Source organism: Belonocnema kinseyi, chromosome 5 (assembly GCF_010883055.1).
Source record: "Belonocnema kinseyi isolate 2016_QV_RU_SX_M_011 chromosome 5, B_treatae_v1, whole genome shotgun sequence".
NCBI classification, from domain to species: domain Eukaryota; kingdom Metazoa; phylum Arthropoda; class Insecta; order Hymenoptera; family Cynipidae; genus Belonocnema; species Belonocnema kinseyi.
In genome coordinates this window covers 39,875,364-39,889,547 of record NC_046661.1, presented here as the reverse complement: position 1 = coordinate 39,889,547, position 14,184 = coordinate 39,875,364, and the positions used below count along the sequence as shown (strand labels likewise).

Here is a 14,184-nt window from a genome sequence, read left to right as displayed (position 1 = left end):
GAAACAATTTAGGGGGTTAGTTACTCTCTTCAATGATATATTTTTCTTTACCCCCTCCCCTTTTTTTTAGAAAATTAATTTATTCATCTTTCAGCACGAGGAAACTTTTCCAATGGGTTTGGTCAAAATCAATTTAGTTTTTGTACACAAAACGACACAATCGACAGTGAAGACCCCTATCTTTGAGGGGCTTTTTCACCCCCTTAAAGTATTTTTCCACAGATAAAAAAAATACGTGACGCGGAGTTTTTCGATTACTACAACATATATCAGGAAGAATCAAATCGGCGAGGAACACTTGGAGTACCTTCTTTGTAAGTATACCCTTCACGAAAAAAATGTTCTTTACGATTTGACAAATTCGTTCCGAAGACGCGGATATGAGAAACATTCTGTGAATGATCAATAACTTTTTTAACACATGCACAAAACTTTCGATTTTTAAGGTGTGCAGAGCGTGCGCGAAGTGACTAATTGTGAAACTGTACTAAAATTCAATGATCAAAACACATTATTTTGGTGCTGCGCTTCCATACTTAGATCGAGATAACTTTTTCTTTGAGTATTTTCCACGACCGAAAATCTTCGAAGTTTTTTTCGATATTTTTAATTTCTGGACATTTTTGATCATTAATAAATTTATCGTAAATGTTCGGAAATTTTTGATAATTGATCAATTTATCGAAAGTTTTCTAAAGTTCCAGTCATTTGCTTATGTGTTTTTGAAGAAACTCACGCGTATACGAAATGAGATATCGAGTTGAAAATTGTATTATTAGCATGATGTGTATAATTTTAAAAAAGGGTTGAATAAACATTGCAGGGTTCTACCAGGAGCAACTGTCATCTAAAAATAACACCGGCTCTACGGTCACGTCTCACGAACGTCAGATGCGTGGCCACAGGGCACGGCGAAATTAAATTAACAGGCTGTCGAAACCATCGTATGTATTGAGAACACGAAGCGACCCAAGGATGACTGTATTCTGCATCCACCTCGCAAGTACCTTGGCATATGTTTGGCACGCATGTCTGGCTTTAAGATTACGAACCTCGAGTGTGCACTGGAGACTGACGTCTTTATATGGGTGAACTGAAGATTTATGCTGCTGGTAAAAGAAAACTTTAAAGTGCTTTAAATATCGTCAAGAACTACATATAATAGATTGGTATGGACTTTAGGTGGACAAATGTGCCAAAATTTATCTAAAGAAAGGGAAAATTATTGGCGATCCCAGTGACCTAGAGCTTGTGGATATAAGTTTTATTAGACATCTTGACACTGGAGAGACCTATGAATGCCTGGGCGTGCCTCAAAGCCACATTCACAACGCAACATCAGTGAAGGAGTCTCTCCGAAGCAGATACAAGCATCTCGTTCGGAAGATTTGGTATTCAAATCTGTCAGCGCTGAACAAGGTTTCTGCGAATAACATGCTTGCTGTCCCGGTTCTACTCTAGTAATTTTAAAGGACGGTGTCATTTCCACCTTAGCATACCGTGACAGCATATTATGTCAAGAAGTTCCCAGCGATAGGTGCAGAGCGTGTCATATACACGCTGAGTACCTAGAAAGCATCTGGGTGTACCACCCACGCGAGAACGACGTATCTCTATAGACATAATGTGGCCCTTAAAGTTCTTTATTACCATCTTTTTCGCTCTTATGGTGTCGGCCGTGACCCTGCCCTGGCGAACGCTCCAAGAGAGATACGAATCAATTGTCCAAAACGTGTAGTGACAAATTTCCCAATGGGCAATTAAGTTTTCCTATGAACGTCTTTTCACGGACATCTTGAGGACGTCCTGACGATTTTTTAAAGGCATAAGAAGATTCAAAGGATGTCCTAAAGACGTCAAGTCACATGGCATAGAGGAGCATTCTAAGGATGTGCTTAGGATGCTCCGGTGCCCACTGGGTTTCTGGACCTGCGATTTGCGGACAGAAGTGTCCGTTGCAACCCCGAGGCCTGACATTGTAATCTAACTTTTCGAGAAACGAACTGTATTCGTGGTCGAATTCTCGGCTCAGGCCGGCTACAATATCACTGCCAAGGAGAAGGAAAAGAAGGAGATGTATCAGGATCTAAACGGGAGCTGCAAAGACAGTACCGAAAATTTTCAGTTAAAGTAATTGTAATATTCCAACGGACTTGAAGAATGGATGCAGTAAGCTGTCATCCTTGAGTTTATTCGGGTTTATTCGCTCACATACGCACGTCTGTTTATACCTCTCTCCTGATTCCTCCAACCTAAATATTTAATAACACAAAAACTAAAAAATGCAACTGATTTCGGGAAAAGTAATTTTCGATTTATTTTTTTTTCATTTTCATACAGCTATGTAACATGTAAGTCCGGAAACTTGAGTCTGGGACATAGTAAAACAACCACCATTTAAACAAAAGGAACAGTGAAACAACTTCCGCAGGGTCTTACTCGGAGCAACTGTCATCTAAAAATGACACCTGCCCCCAGTACAACCGCGGTAAATCATTTTATTATTTTGAAAACATTTTATTACTATATTTTGATTTCTCAAATTTTAAACACGATATCTCATTTCGCCTTGATGAGAGTTTTTTGAAAAATGTGAATTAGTATAAATTTGTGAAAAAACACACTTTGCACAATAAAAATTTGTGAAAGCAGATTAAAAAATGGGGAAGTTAAGGAGCCACTTACATATTACACCAAATACAATTCTTACAAAAAACACGAATAAAATTCGGCTGATCAACAATGCAATGTAGTTTTTAAAAACTCATGTCCACTGGTCCAAAGAAAAAGATTTCTGCATACAGACTGTATCATCTATAGTGGAGGCACGTTAGGTATTTATATTGCATCGAACCGTAAAAGTCCGGATTTGCTTAATTTTTTGTTTACATACTAAAAATGTAAAATTATGAAATAGTTACCTTTTTAAAATTCCGGGAAATTATTTATTTCAACATATTTTCAGGTTTACATTAATTAGGAAATTGTAAAGAAACATCGGTTATGTGCGAGATATTATTTTCATAAATTAATACCGAAATACCTATTATTTTCGTATAATGAATAGGACCTTCGTTGATAGGAAAATTTTATTAAGAGTACCCCCCCCCCCCATTATTGATTTCTAATTTTTGCGATTTTTAATGGGCTGGTAAATGAAGAAAAATCGACTTTATAGGTTTGGATATTTTCATACATGTAATTTAAAACTTATGAAACAAGAGAACATTTTCACATAATTTTGTTTTCAACATTTTATAACTGTTTCTTGCGGTAAATGAAAAGTCCTATTTTTTATGGCGGGCATGATTGCACGTAACTGGAACGTCTGAAACTAAAACATCAAACGGGATTCGCAAGAAAATATATTTGGCTAGGAAATAGACTACGATTATTTATTTCGGGCAAAAATTTACAAAATAGTGGACCTTAGAATTTTATTTTTCAAAAATACAATTTTTTCAGTTAAAAATCAAGATGAAAATTGAAGATCTTTTTCATTCTTCTTCATAATAGTCTAAGTTATAGCTATTGATGTAGAGAAAATCAGATTAAAATGTCAGACCGATCAGTTAAATATTTTTTGAGTTACAATGCCCGCTAATCGTAAAAACACTGTTTTGAGTAAAATGCGTTTAAGTTTCGTGAAGAAATTTTTCGTGTATAACACCTACTCACCTTCAATCAACTATGCCAGGTCCGTACAAAATCTCATCTGATTCTTCAAGTAGGTAATCACATAGTAAGCCGAGTGGGGCCGAATTACGGCGAGGGTATTATGAATAGCCCACAAGGAAACTGTTTACCTGCGCGCCGAACCCACGCGGTACGCGCTCTCGACTCCGTCTCACGCGTCTACCGTCCATCGGCTAGAACTCTAAGACTATTTCGAATTTTTAGTTGAATTTTTCAGGGAATATTCTTAAAAAGTTATAGATTTGAATGAAATAATAAAAAAATTCGATTTTTAGACCCCGCGAATGAGGGGTTACCCTTAAGCAAATGGGGAAAAAGTGAAACATTGACAGTTGTTCCGCGCGCTTAGGTATAACGGTCTCGCTCAGGCATACGGAAAACACGTTTTTGACACTGGAAAACTTTAGTTCCTGTTTGGCTGGCTTTTGGAAAACATAATAATAATTTTAGGAGTAAAAATAATAAAAATAGTAGACGGCTTATTTTTAAGTAACAAAAAAACCCATTCCATTACGTTTACCTTTTTTGAATTTCAGGTATTTTTTTGTTGTTGAGATTTTCCATTTGGAACGGGAATTTTCAAATGGTAAAACTTTTAGTACTTCCAATTTGGAACATTCAAAAAAAATTATTCAAACTCGTGCTTTTACAGATTGATGTAAGATAACATACTTTTTCGGCTTGCGCCGAATCCAATACTATTTTGCTACAGCGTTGAATCTCTAGTATAATGTAATGCCGATATAATTCCTGTCATATAAAGACATACAAATTTTGCAATTACTGTTTTAATTTTGTGTACAGAATCAGTTTTTTGGGCCCTACCCGAATTTTGGTTGTTTCGATAATTCATTTTCAACTACAGAAAGCCTGGGATCACATTGCTTGGCATTTAAGCAAAAATTGGTGGATTATTTAATATTTTTTGTTAATTTCCTTGAAAAATATATATATTTCATTGTGCCATGCATTCATGCATTATAGTAAAACTAAAATGATAATAAAAAATGTCTCTCATTGGTGGGCGGATTAGCGGAACCATATGTATATACTATATAGTACTCTGACTACTAAAAGATGCATCTACAAATATGTGTCTCTTTAGCACGTGTTATGATACTTTGAATGATCATTCTTATACTGACTTTTTTTGGGTTGCATCAGCACAGGTGGATGAATCTGTCAAAAGCTCTTACCTTCCTCTTTTTTCTAAAGTACGCATTATCTTAAACACTAGCAAACCCTTTCCTTTTGAATGTTTTTTTAAATCATAAATGTGGGAGATTTTTTTAATCTGAGGAAATCAGTTATACTCATAGTGTTAGTTTGAATATGGAAACCGATTAGATGGAAATAATTTTGTATTGCAAACTGTTGATATCCGATCATTTTTATTCCATTATAAAATTGAAGTTTTACTGCATTGTAAATATATTCACTGTTCCCTAGGCTCAAAATTCATGATTTTCTTTACCAACCATGGCGGACCGAAGGAACCGAATAGAGCCTCTACAAAGTACCCGTAAAGACTCGATTGGGTCCCCATTCGGTTCCTTTTTAAAAAACTCGAAAAAACAGAAAAATCAACTTTTAAATTGTTGAAATTCGGATTCCACGTTAAAATTCCCTATAGAAGGTCACGAAATAATCTCAATAGTTTTTTTTGAAACGGTAAAAAGTTAAAAAAAATATAACACGTATAAGACCTGTTGCCTGCTACTTACAGGCAATGCGTTTGAAGTATAGCAGTCAACAGGCGTTATAAGTCTTATATTTTTTAAAACCTTTTACCGTTGTAAAAAAAACTATTACGATTATTTCATGACTTTCTATAGGGAATTTCAACGTAGAATCCGAATTTAAACAATTTAAAAGTTGATTCTGCTGTTTTCCGAGTTTTTAAAAAAGGAACCGAATGGGGACCCAATTAAGTCTTTACGGGTAGTTTGTAGAGGCTCCATTCGGTTCCTTCGGTCTGCCAGGGAAATTGCACAAAAATTCAGAAATTGCACGTACATTTACTTTAAATTTCCTGTTAATGTTTAAAGCGTTCGGTTCTGGACCCAAACTGAACCTGGTTCAAGCTAAGGGGTTCCGATCCCTGTAAAAAATCCAATGCAATTGCATTTTTAATTGGTTACCATATTCGTACCAATTGGCATTTGTTAAAGTGATACGAGCAGGATAGTATATTAACTTCCTTTAGCTACAGTACACAGTGATGGGTACTATATCAATCCTGAACGCAACACACACAATAAATAAAAACTTCCATGATATTTCGCAAAAAGACTACACAAACTAAAACAAATAACATACGCAAACTCTTATGTAGAATCGTTTCTTGGAATTACAACAATATTTGAATAAAATTCCCATCATCCTTAAAGGTACCACCAATAAGTCCAGGACTTTCAAGACAGCCTAGTGTGGGGAACGTTCTGGCACGTACTTCAAGTTTTGGATCCTCTGGTCCACTTTTACCACGTCAATCCACAGCTCCAAGTTGTAGTACTGAAAGCAGTTTTCAAGGTGCCCCACGACAAGCAACATCTGGAAGCCCTGGGCGACAAACAGGAGTACAATCTCAGTATCAGAATAGTGGAGGCAGCACTGGAAATGGAGTTACAAGGCAGGGATCTCAAGGGTCGTTATTTGAACAAATCGCCTCCCAAGCTAAAGGTCTGGTTCGTGAGACGACAAGGCAAAGTAGTCAGGAAGGCCTTCTGGCTCATATGGATAAGGTTATTACAATTTTTATAAAATTACCTTCTATTGTTTATTTTGTTCTCAAGCTTCGACCCTGATGAAAAATGTCATAAAAAATTAGAAAACGTATATATAATAACACTAAAGAAGTAATGGTTTCCGGTTAAAAAAACGGATACAACCATTTTATTGGATAGCAGAATGTTTAAATTAACCTAAAGCAAAACATATTTACAATGGTTTTAGTTCGTATTGAAATAAAAATACGTCCGATATGATCGTAATTTTACAATTTACTTTGTTCTGTTCATTTTAGTTAAAGCATCAAGCGAAAGAAAAGATCACAGAAGCAGGAGAAGATAGCTTATTTGCCCCACTGGAACAGGTACATGATTAATGAAATGTCGTTTTAATCAGGGTTTTTGAACAGTACTTTTAGCAACTAATATCCGCCAAATAACCACTTTAGTTATCGAAAAGCTCGCTGAATAAATGCAGAGAGTGTACTGGTTTATCTAGAAAGGCACTTGAACAGATTCTGCTTTATTAACCTTAGTTAAAAAAGTTTTCTTAAAAAAAAGTTGAGTTCATCTTAAAGATACGAAGCTTCCTCTTATCTCTACAGTTGACTCAGCAGACTAAAAAAGCAATGGGAGAGGCGTCTAAATCTATGCAGGAAGCGTCAAAATCTGCGTTAGAGGCGAGCAAAACTGCAGCTGGAGTTAGTAAAAATACTCTTGATGACCTCACTTATGTTGGGAAAAGTACCTTTGGTGATTTTACCAAAACTGCTAAGGAAGCAGCCGCGAAAAAAGGATTGCTCAAGGTAATTCAGAGAGTAGTTTGAAATTTATAGAGACATTTATATTTTTGTTCGAAAGCGTTAACACTTTTGTATTCATTTTTTCTTAATTCAGTTTTTTTCTACTTCGGCAGGGTCTAGGAGAATCTCAGGCTTCGCCAGAAGCAACCGGTTCCGGAATGATGCCGCGAAAAGACTCAAATAACACTCAATTGGTTGCTCCTGATTCACGTAGCGGTAGACGTGATATAGGGCGCGATTTCTTCAGCAATATTGGGAGCGATTTGAACGGAATTGCGGCTCACACCAGTAGCATGTTCAGTGACTTGTTCGGTGAGTTTTTCTAGCTAGAAATTTCTTAGTACATTTTACAAACTTTGATTTTGCTGCCAATATAGTTTGCTTATCTGGTTTTCTATTCTTTATGGGAAAATATATCGATTTTGCACTTCGATCTGCAGGTAGTAAAAATAGCTCTAGTCGCAACAGTAGCTTCCTACCTCAATCACAAAAATTAAAAGAAAAGACCCACTCTTTTGGACCCTTCCCGAGAGGTACGCACCATCGTCACTTCATTGCACGACCTAAATGTACATATCATTTTAGAAGTATTTGACTTTCAATCGAAATTTTCAAATTCAGGGAAGCAGAGTCTGGCGGAACGATCGTCACTAATTAAGCATTCTACGAATAAAAGCAATCAAGAGGAATTGCAGAGGATGCAGAATGCTGAGAGATCAAGTACAAATAGTAATAATCAAACATTCCTAACGGATGTAAGTATTAAAATAAAAAAATGCATTAATTTCGAGCATTAAAAATGGAATTTCAATTGATTCAACATTTTTTATAGGTCGTAAATCAAGTTTTGGCAGGAGAGGGTGTTGGTTGGTTGAAACTGAATAGGTTAAAAAATCTAATGGAGGACGAGAGCTATCGAGATTTTATTCTGACAAAGCTCAACAAAGGTCTGCATAGAAAAATAAGTCCTGACGATCACATAGACGATGTGGTGGGTTGAAAATATACTCTTGCTAGAATATTTAATAAGAGTACCGAGAATTAGTTTTTTCAGACCTTAAGAGTTAGAGTTTAATTTTTTCAAATTTGTGATCATTTTCTACTTCAGTGCATATCGAAACCCGTTTACAAGGGAATGTTAAAGTGCCTTCAGGCAGTAGCTCATGGTCATGCACACACGTACAGCAATTTTGGATTAGGTGGTATGGCTTCCGTCTTCCAGCTTATGGAAATCGCACACACACATTACTGGAGTAAAGATCTTTCAGAGGGTGGATTTGAAGGTTCACTAATGTCACAGGTATAAGCTTGTATTAAAAGTCTTATAATTTATTGTACAACGAATGTATTAATCTTTGCTTTTATCAAAAGTCATCTACGCCGTTAGGAAGCAAAGAGAATCTCAAATCGCCTCAGTCTCAAGAAAAAGCAGACGTTGCAGACATTCACAGAATTCATGGTATTGCTATAGAGAACACTTACACGTCAGTTTTAAAGTACTAATTTCAATGTTAGAAGTCGCAAATTAGTCAAACGTGAAAGTTTAGTGTTAGTTGTTCATATTCAGAAGGGATTTTAAAATTGATTACTTAAAACAAGTGTCTAAATTTTTTTGCATTCAACTTAGGATAGTGCAATCAAAATTGGTTGCCTTTATTTGGAAAAAGCGTTATAATTAGTCTAATACTTACATTAACTTTTTTTCTTAGAACCACCTCAAGTTCGACTAGAGAGGCCTCACTCTCAATCAAGTGGAGATGATTCCCAGTCCACGACGGATATGTTCCTCGACATGTTTACAAAGAAAGGAAAATTCCTCAGTAGACTGACTTCCTTTGATTCAGAGGTAATTTTTCGGGAAAAAAATACTTGCCTTTCTTTTATTTATTTTGAATTCACCATTAAGTAATATAAACAAGCAGTTTCATGCGATATGGGTATAAGTTCAGTTGAGAGAAGCGGCATTATAAAACTTACTTTACTCGCATTACAAGCATGAAAATTATCTGTGTTACCCGCACTTGATTCGATATTAGATGAAGCAGTTAAAATATAAAACTTAACGACATTTGTTATCAGGGTGGCCGAGGAACTGGAAGCAGTGAGGCTTTATCAACGGATGGAGGTAGTATTACGACGAATCCTGCATTTAGACAGACCCACCAGGCTTCCTTTCGTAGTACAGTTTCTGACAGCGAAGTTGAGCAAGGCAATGTAAGCCAAATAGTCACTGAAAACATTCTACTTTTTTTAGAGTGATACTAAAATAAAAAATTTCTATGCATTTCTTAATAATAGTTTCCACGACAAAAACAACGGACAGCTAGTGTTTGGTCCAGCAAATCGTCTCTCAGCACAGGCTTTAGGTATCATGGAGGTAATCTTGTACCTACGACAACGACACCAAGTCCAGAAGCAGCCAGAACATATCTTTTTGAAGGTAATTGGTCGCTATTTTTAAAAGTTCGGTTCTGAGCGCGGACGTAAAAGGAGCACAAAAAAAACAGGAAAACCTTGTAGTAGATACATAGCGATGCAGTTACTTTTTCTGATAAAGCATGTGGTCTGCATAATAGGAATATTAGGGCCTATGTGATAAATGCGAGTTTGCATGCGTATTACAAGTTTATTTATACTTTAAATTATACAGAATTAGCATCTGAAGATATCTCGTGGTCTATCTCCTCAATACTTTCCCGTCTTTACCCCTTAATGTAAATTTCCAATCATATATATGGTAGCACCAAACAATATTCTTTTATCTATATTCCTGCCATCTCCTAATTTTTAAATGCAAGTGGATTGCGCTGGATTTGTCTTTAAAATCTAGCGAGATACATAATTTTGAAGACAAGAAGTTTTCTTTACAATTCTGCCATTGTGAGTAGTATCCCTAGCGGACTGAAGGAACCGAATGGAGCCTCTACAAAGTACCCGTAAAGACCCCATTGGGTACCCATTCGGTTCCTTTTGTAAAAAATAAAAAAACAGCAAAATAAACTTTTAAATTGTTGAAATTCGGATTCCACGTTATTAAAATTTGCATTAGAAAATCACGGAGTAATCGCAATACTTTTTCTTGCAGCGTTAAAAACTTTAAAAAATAAAATACCTGTCATTTACATGGGCCGAAGGCGCCTTCAATTGCAGCTTCTTTTAGTAGCAGTTAATAAACGTTCCGTCGGTAAAATTTAAGAATTTTCTCTGGATGCCAGTGCCACGCAGTGGAAACGGCGATTACTCCCTGAGTTTCTAATAGAAAATTTAACGTAGAATCCGCATTTCAACAGTTTAAAAGTTGATCTTGCTGTTTTTTTTTAGTTTTTTAAAAAGGGACCGAATAGGGACCCAATGGGGTCTTCATGGATACTTTGTAGAGGCTCTATTCGGTTCCTTCGGTCCGCCAGGGATTCTGAAAAGTTTTAAATCTTGGCTGATTAATAAACATTAGCTCCTGCAGTTGTTACACAATCAGCGATGGTGGTCTAACAATGTTGTTTTAATAAGGTATTTGCGGACTTTCTCTCACATAATCATTCATATCTAGTGCATTGCCGAAGGCGCCTTCAATTGCAGCTTCTTTTAGTAGCAGTTAATAAGCGGTCCGTCGGTAAAATTTAAGAATTTTCTCTGGATGCCAGTGCCACGCAGTGGAAACGGCGATTACTCCCTGAGTTTCTAATAGAAAATTTAACGTAGAATCCGCATTTCAACAGTTTAAAAGTTGATCTTGCTGTTTTTTTTTGAGTTTTTTAAAAAGGGACCGAATAGGGACCCAATGGGGTCTTCATGGATACTTTGTAGAGGCTCCATTCGGTTCCTTCGGTCCGCCAGGGATTCTGAAAAGTTTTTAATCTTGGCTGATTAATAAACATTAGCTCCTGCAGTTGTTACACAATCAGCGATGGTGGTCTAACAATGTTGTTTTAATAAGGTATTTGCGGACTTTCTCTCACATAATCATTCATATCTAGTGCATTGCCGAAGGCGCCTAGAATTGCAGCTTCTTTTAGTAGCAGTTAATAAGCGATCCGTTTGTAAAATTTAAGAATTTTCTCTGGATGCCAGTGCCACGCAGTGGAAACGGCGATTAATCCCTGAGTTTCTAATAGAAAATTTAACGTATAATCCGTATTTCAACAGTTTAAAAGTTGATCTTGCCGTTTTTTTTAGTTTTTTAAAAAGGGACCGAATAGGGACCCAATGGGGTCTTCACGGATACTTTGTAGAGGCTCCATTCGGTTCCTTCGGTCCGCCAGGGATTCTGAAAAGTTTTTAATCTTGGCTGATTAATAAACATTAGCTCCTGCAGTTGTTACACAATCAGCGATGGTGGTCTAACAATGTTGTTTTAATAAGGTATTTGCGGACTTTCTCTCACGTAATCATTCATATCTAGTGCATTGCATCCTGGGTCTGTGCCCAGCTTAAATTTGATACTTTTTGCAGTATCTGAAAAAGTTACATTTCCAAACCAATAAGTTTCTTTAATTATGCCTACATTTATTTTAACTTCCATTTACATACATTTATTTTCAATGAGCATCCTGTTTGTCTAAAATAAAATGTACTGTACTGATAGTGTTTCGAAGTCTGCACATTTGCGCGAAATGGTCCGGTTTTCTACAAACATTACACTGCTTTCCGTAGGCTTGACAACTTCTTGGTTGATGTTGATATCCACATCTATTGTACTTGTTTTGGTTGGGTTTGTTTTCTGTCTCATTTCCCGGTATTTTTTTGTTCGTTTTTGATTCGTCATTCTTCGCTCTTCCTTGTGTTTTAAAATTCTGATGCTTGTGTTGGTTTCCTCTAGAGTTTCTTTGATTAGGTTGGTTATTTTTCCCAGAACGTCTGGAATTGGAAGAAGTCTTTACGGCATTAACTTCCCTACCCAAAATTCCTATGTAGGTTCCTATACAGGATCCTATATGTTTCACCTATGGGTGCCACCTATAGAAATGCGTCTCATGATCTATCTCCTCAAGACTGCTCCGTCTTTAAGTAGTATAATCTCCCAATCGTATAGATTGCAGCATCGTACATTATACTTTAATCTAAATTACTGACAGGACCCATAATAGGATTTTTGATAATCATTATTATCTGTTAAGTTTAATTGCAGAGATGTATAATTTTATCAGCGGAAAACAGATTGAAATTGAATGATTTAAGTAAAAAAATGGTCTCAACTGGACTTCTTTCATATTTACTAATTTTAATATTCCAGGACTTTTGGGAAAAGAAAGATCTTCTCTTTGGGATCAAGTCCAATTTTGGGAGGATGCGTTCCTTGACGCCGTCTCACAAGAACGAGACATGATGGGAATGGATCAAGGGCCCGGAGAAATGATGGAGAGGTGATTGTTTATATTCATTTTTTATTTGTCAAGCATTTAGAAAAAAAATATTCAAATGAAAAATTACTATTGTTATTTAGGTATAAAGGTCTAAGTGACAGTGAAAGAAGGCGCTTGGAGCATGACGAAGACAGATTACTCTGCACCTTGCTTCATAATCTTACCGCAATCTTAGTGATGTTGAATGTTGATAAGGAACAAGTAAAGCGAAAGGTGCGAAGGTTGCTTGGAAAAAGTCATATTGGACTCATTTACAGTCAAGAGCTAAATCAACTTCTTGAACAGATAACCAATCTTGTGAGTTTATTTAAATATGAAATAGAAGGAAAATGAAAAAGTTACATAGAAAGTTACTACGTGTTTGTGATTTTAGAATCAGAAAAATATTCTCAGTTGAAGAATTTATACATGATGTTTCCCTTCAATTTTCAGCATGGAAACGATATTGATTTAAAACCTTTAAATTCTCGACAAATGCATCGTCAATCATTCACTGTTAATGCAGGCGTGGATGCAGAGGGTGATTTACGTTTTTTAGAAGTTAGACATGATGGCTTGGTACTTAGATCTGTTAACGGTGTCATCGTTGAGAGATGGTGGTACGAGCGTTTGGTCAATATGACTTATAGCCCTAAGACTAAAGTTCTATGCCTTTGGAGGCGCAACGGAGGCCAAACACAGTTGCACAAGTACTATACGAAAAAGGTAATTACTTATAATATATTTTCAGGAATTTTGAGAGAAACTGCAATTTTGAATATGATTCTCCGTTCCAAGTCATTAAATTTGATTGTTAACTGCTTTTAATTTTACAAAATATTTACATTTTATTACTTCTCATTGGAAAAAATTTCGAATAATTTTTTTGTTTGCTTAAGAACCTGACTTGAATTTGAACCAGCCTAAGATGTTAAATTAAACTGTTTGTAAGTATAAAATGATGAGTTTTCCACCATCAAATATATCGCACATATTGTTTTGGTATCAGAATGATTATTATTTTTACAAATTCTTTTAAGTTCTCATACATTTTTTTTCCAAGCAGAGATAGTGTATATCCAAAAGTGATCGGATGAAGTTTTTTCACAGTCATTATATTTTAGAGCATTTGTTTTCTATATATAAAATATCTAGGCATTTGGAGAAACGGGTGTTAGCTGCTGAAAGACTCTCTAAAATCATTATAGAATCTAGACAAGGAATAGACTTTGTCAATTTATACTTCAAAGGACATTTATTAATCAGCTTTTGCGTCCTTGCGAGATATGATTCACGAGTAAATTAATTTTTATATGTACGTTATTACATGCTAGCGGGTTTACGGACGGCACTTTTATTTCCAATGACAACACCGGCCCACAAAAAAAAACCTAGAGGTCAGAGTGTTACAGATCTCTTCATAGAGGGGAAATTTGGCTCTCTTTACTCTGGAGCCACAATTCTCGTTTCCACTACCACGAATCTCTACTCAACTGTAAGAGTGTAAGAGTGAGGCGGAAGTTTTCCATGCTGAGTGAGGAGACGTAGTGGCGGAAACGAGTCATCTGACTCCAGAGTAAATAGAAACAAGCCACTCCTTGAAGACACCTGGAGTAT

The 14,184-nt window shown here is 36.1% G+C and overlaps 1 protein-coding gene across 1 annotated transcript in view; it reads left to right on the top strand.

Moving 5' to 3' along the window:
- The window catches only part of LOC117172455 (MAP kinase-activating death domain protein), a 149,809-nt gene that overhangs the window by 55,657 nt on the left and 79,968 nt on the right, over positions 1-14,184 (top strand). The window contains exons 13-27 of the mRNA XM_033360404.1: positions 6,087-6,440; positions 6,722-6,790; positions 7,031-7,231; positions 7,342-7,540; positions 7,669-7,761; positions 7,850-7,983; positions 8,061-8,219; positions 8,337-8,528; positions 8,600-8,687; positions 8,938-9,074; positions 9,308-9,442; positions 9,527-9,668; positions 12,459-12,588; positions 12,669-12,885; positions 13,021-13,293. Coding sequence (XP_033216295.1) covers positions 6,087-6,440; positions 6,722-6,790; positions 7,031-7,231; positions 7,342-7,540; positions 7,669-7,761; positions 7,850-7,983; positions 8,061-8,219; positions 8,337-8,528; positions 8,600-8,687; positions 8,938-9,074; positions 9,308-9,442; positions 9,527-9,668; positions 12,459-12,588; positions 12,669-12,885; positions 13,021-13,293 — 2,523 coding nt within the window. The remainder of the gene's footprint in view (positions 1-6,086; positions 6,441-6,721; positions 6,791-7,030; positions 7,232-7,341; positions 7,541-7,668; positions 7,762-7,849; positions 7,984-8,060; positions 8,220-8,336; positions 8,529-8,599; positions 8,688-8,937; positions 9,075-9,307; positions 9,443-9,526; positions 9,669-12,458; positions 12,589-12,668; positions 12,886-13,020; positions 13,294-14,184) is intronic.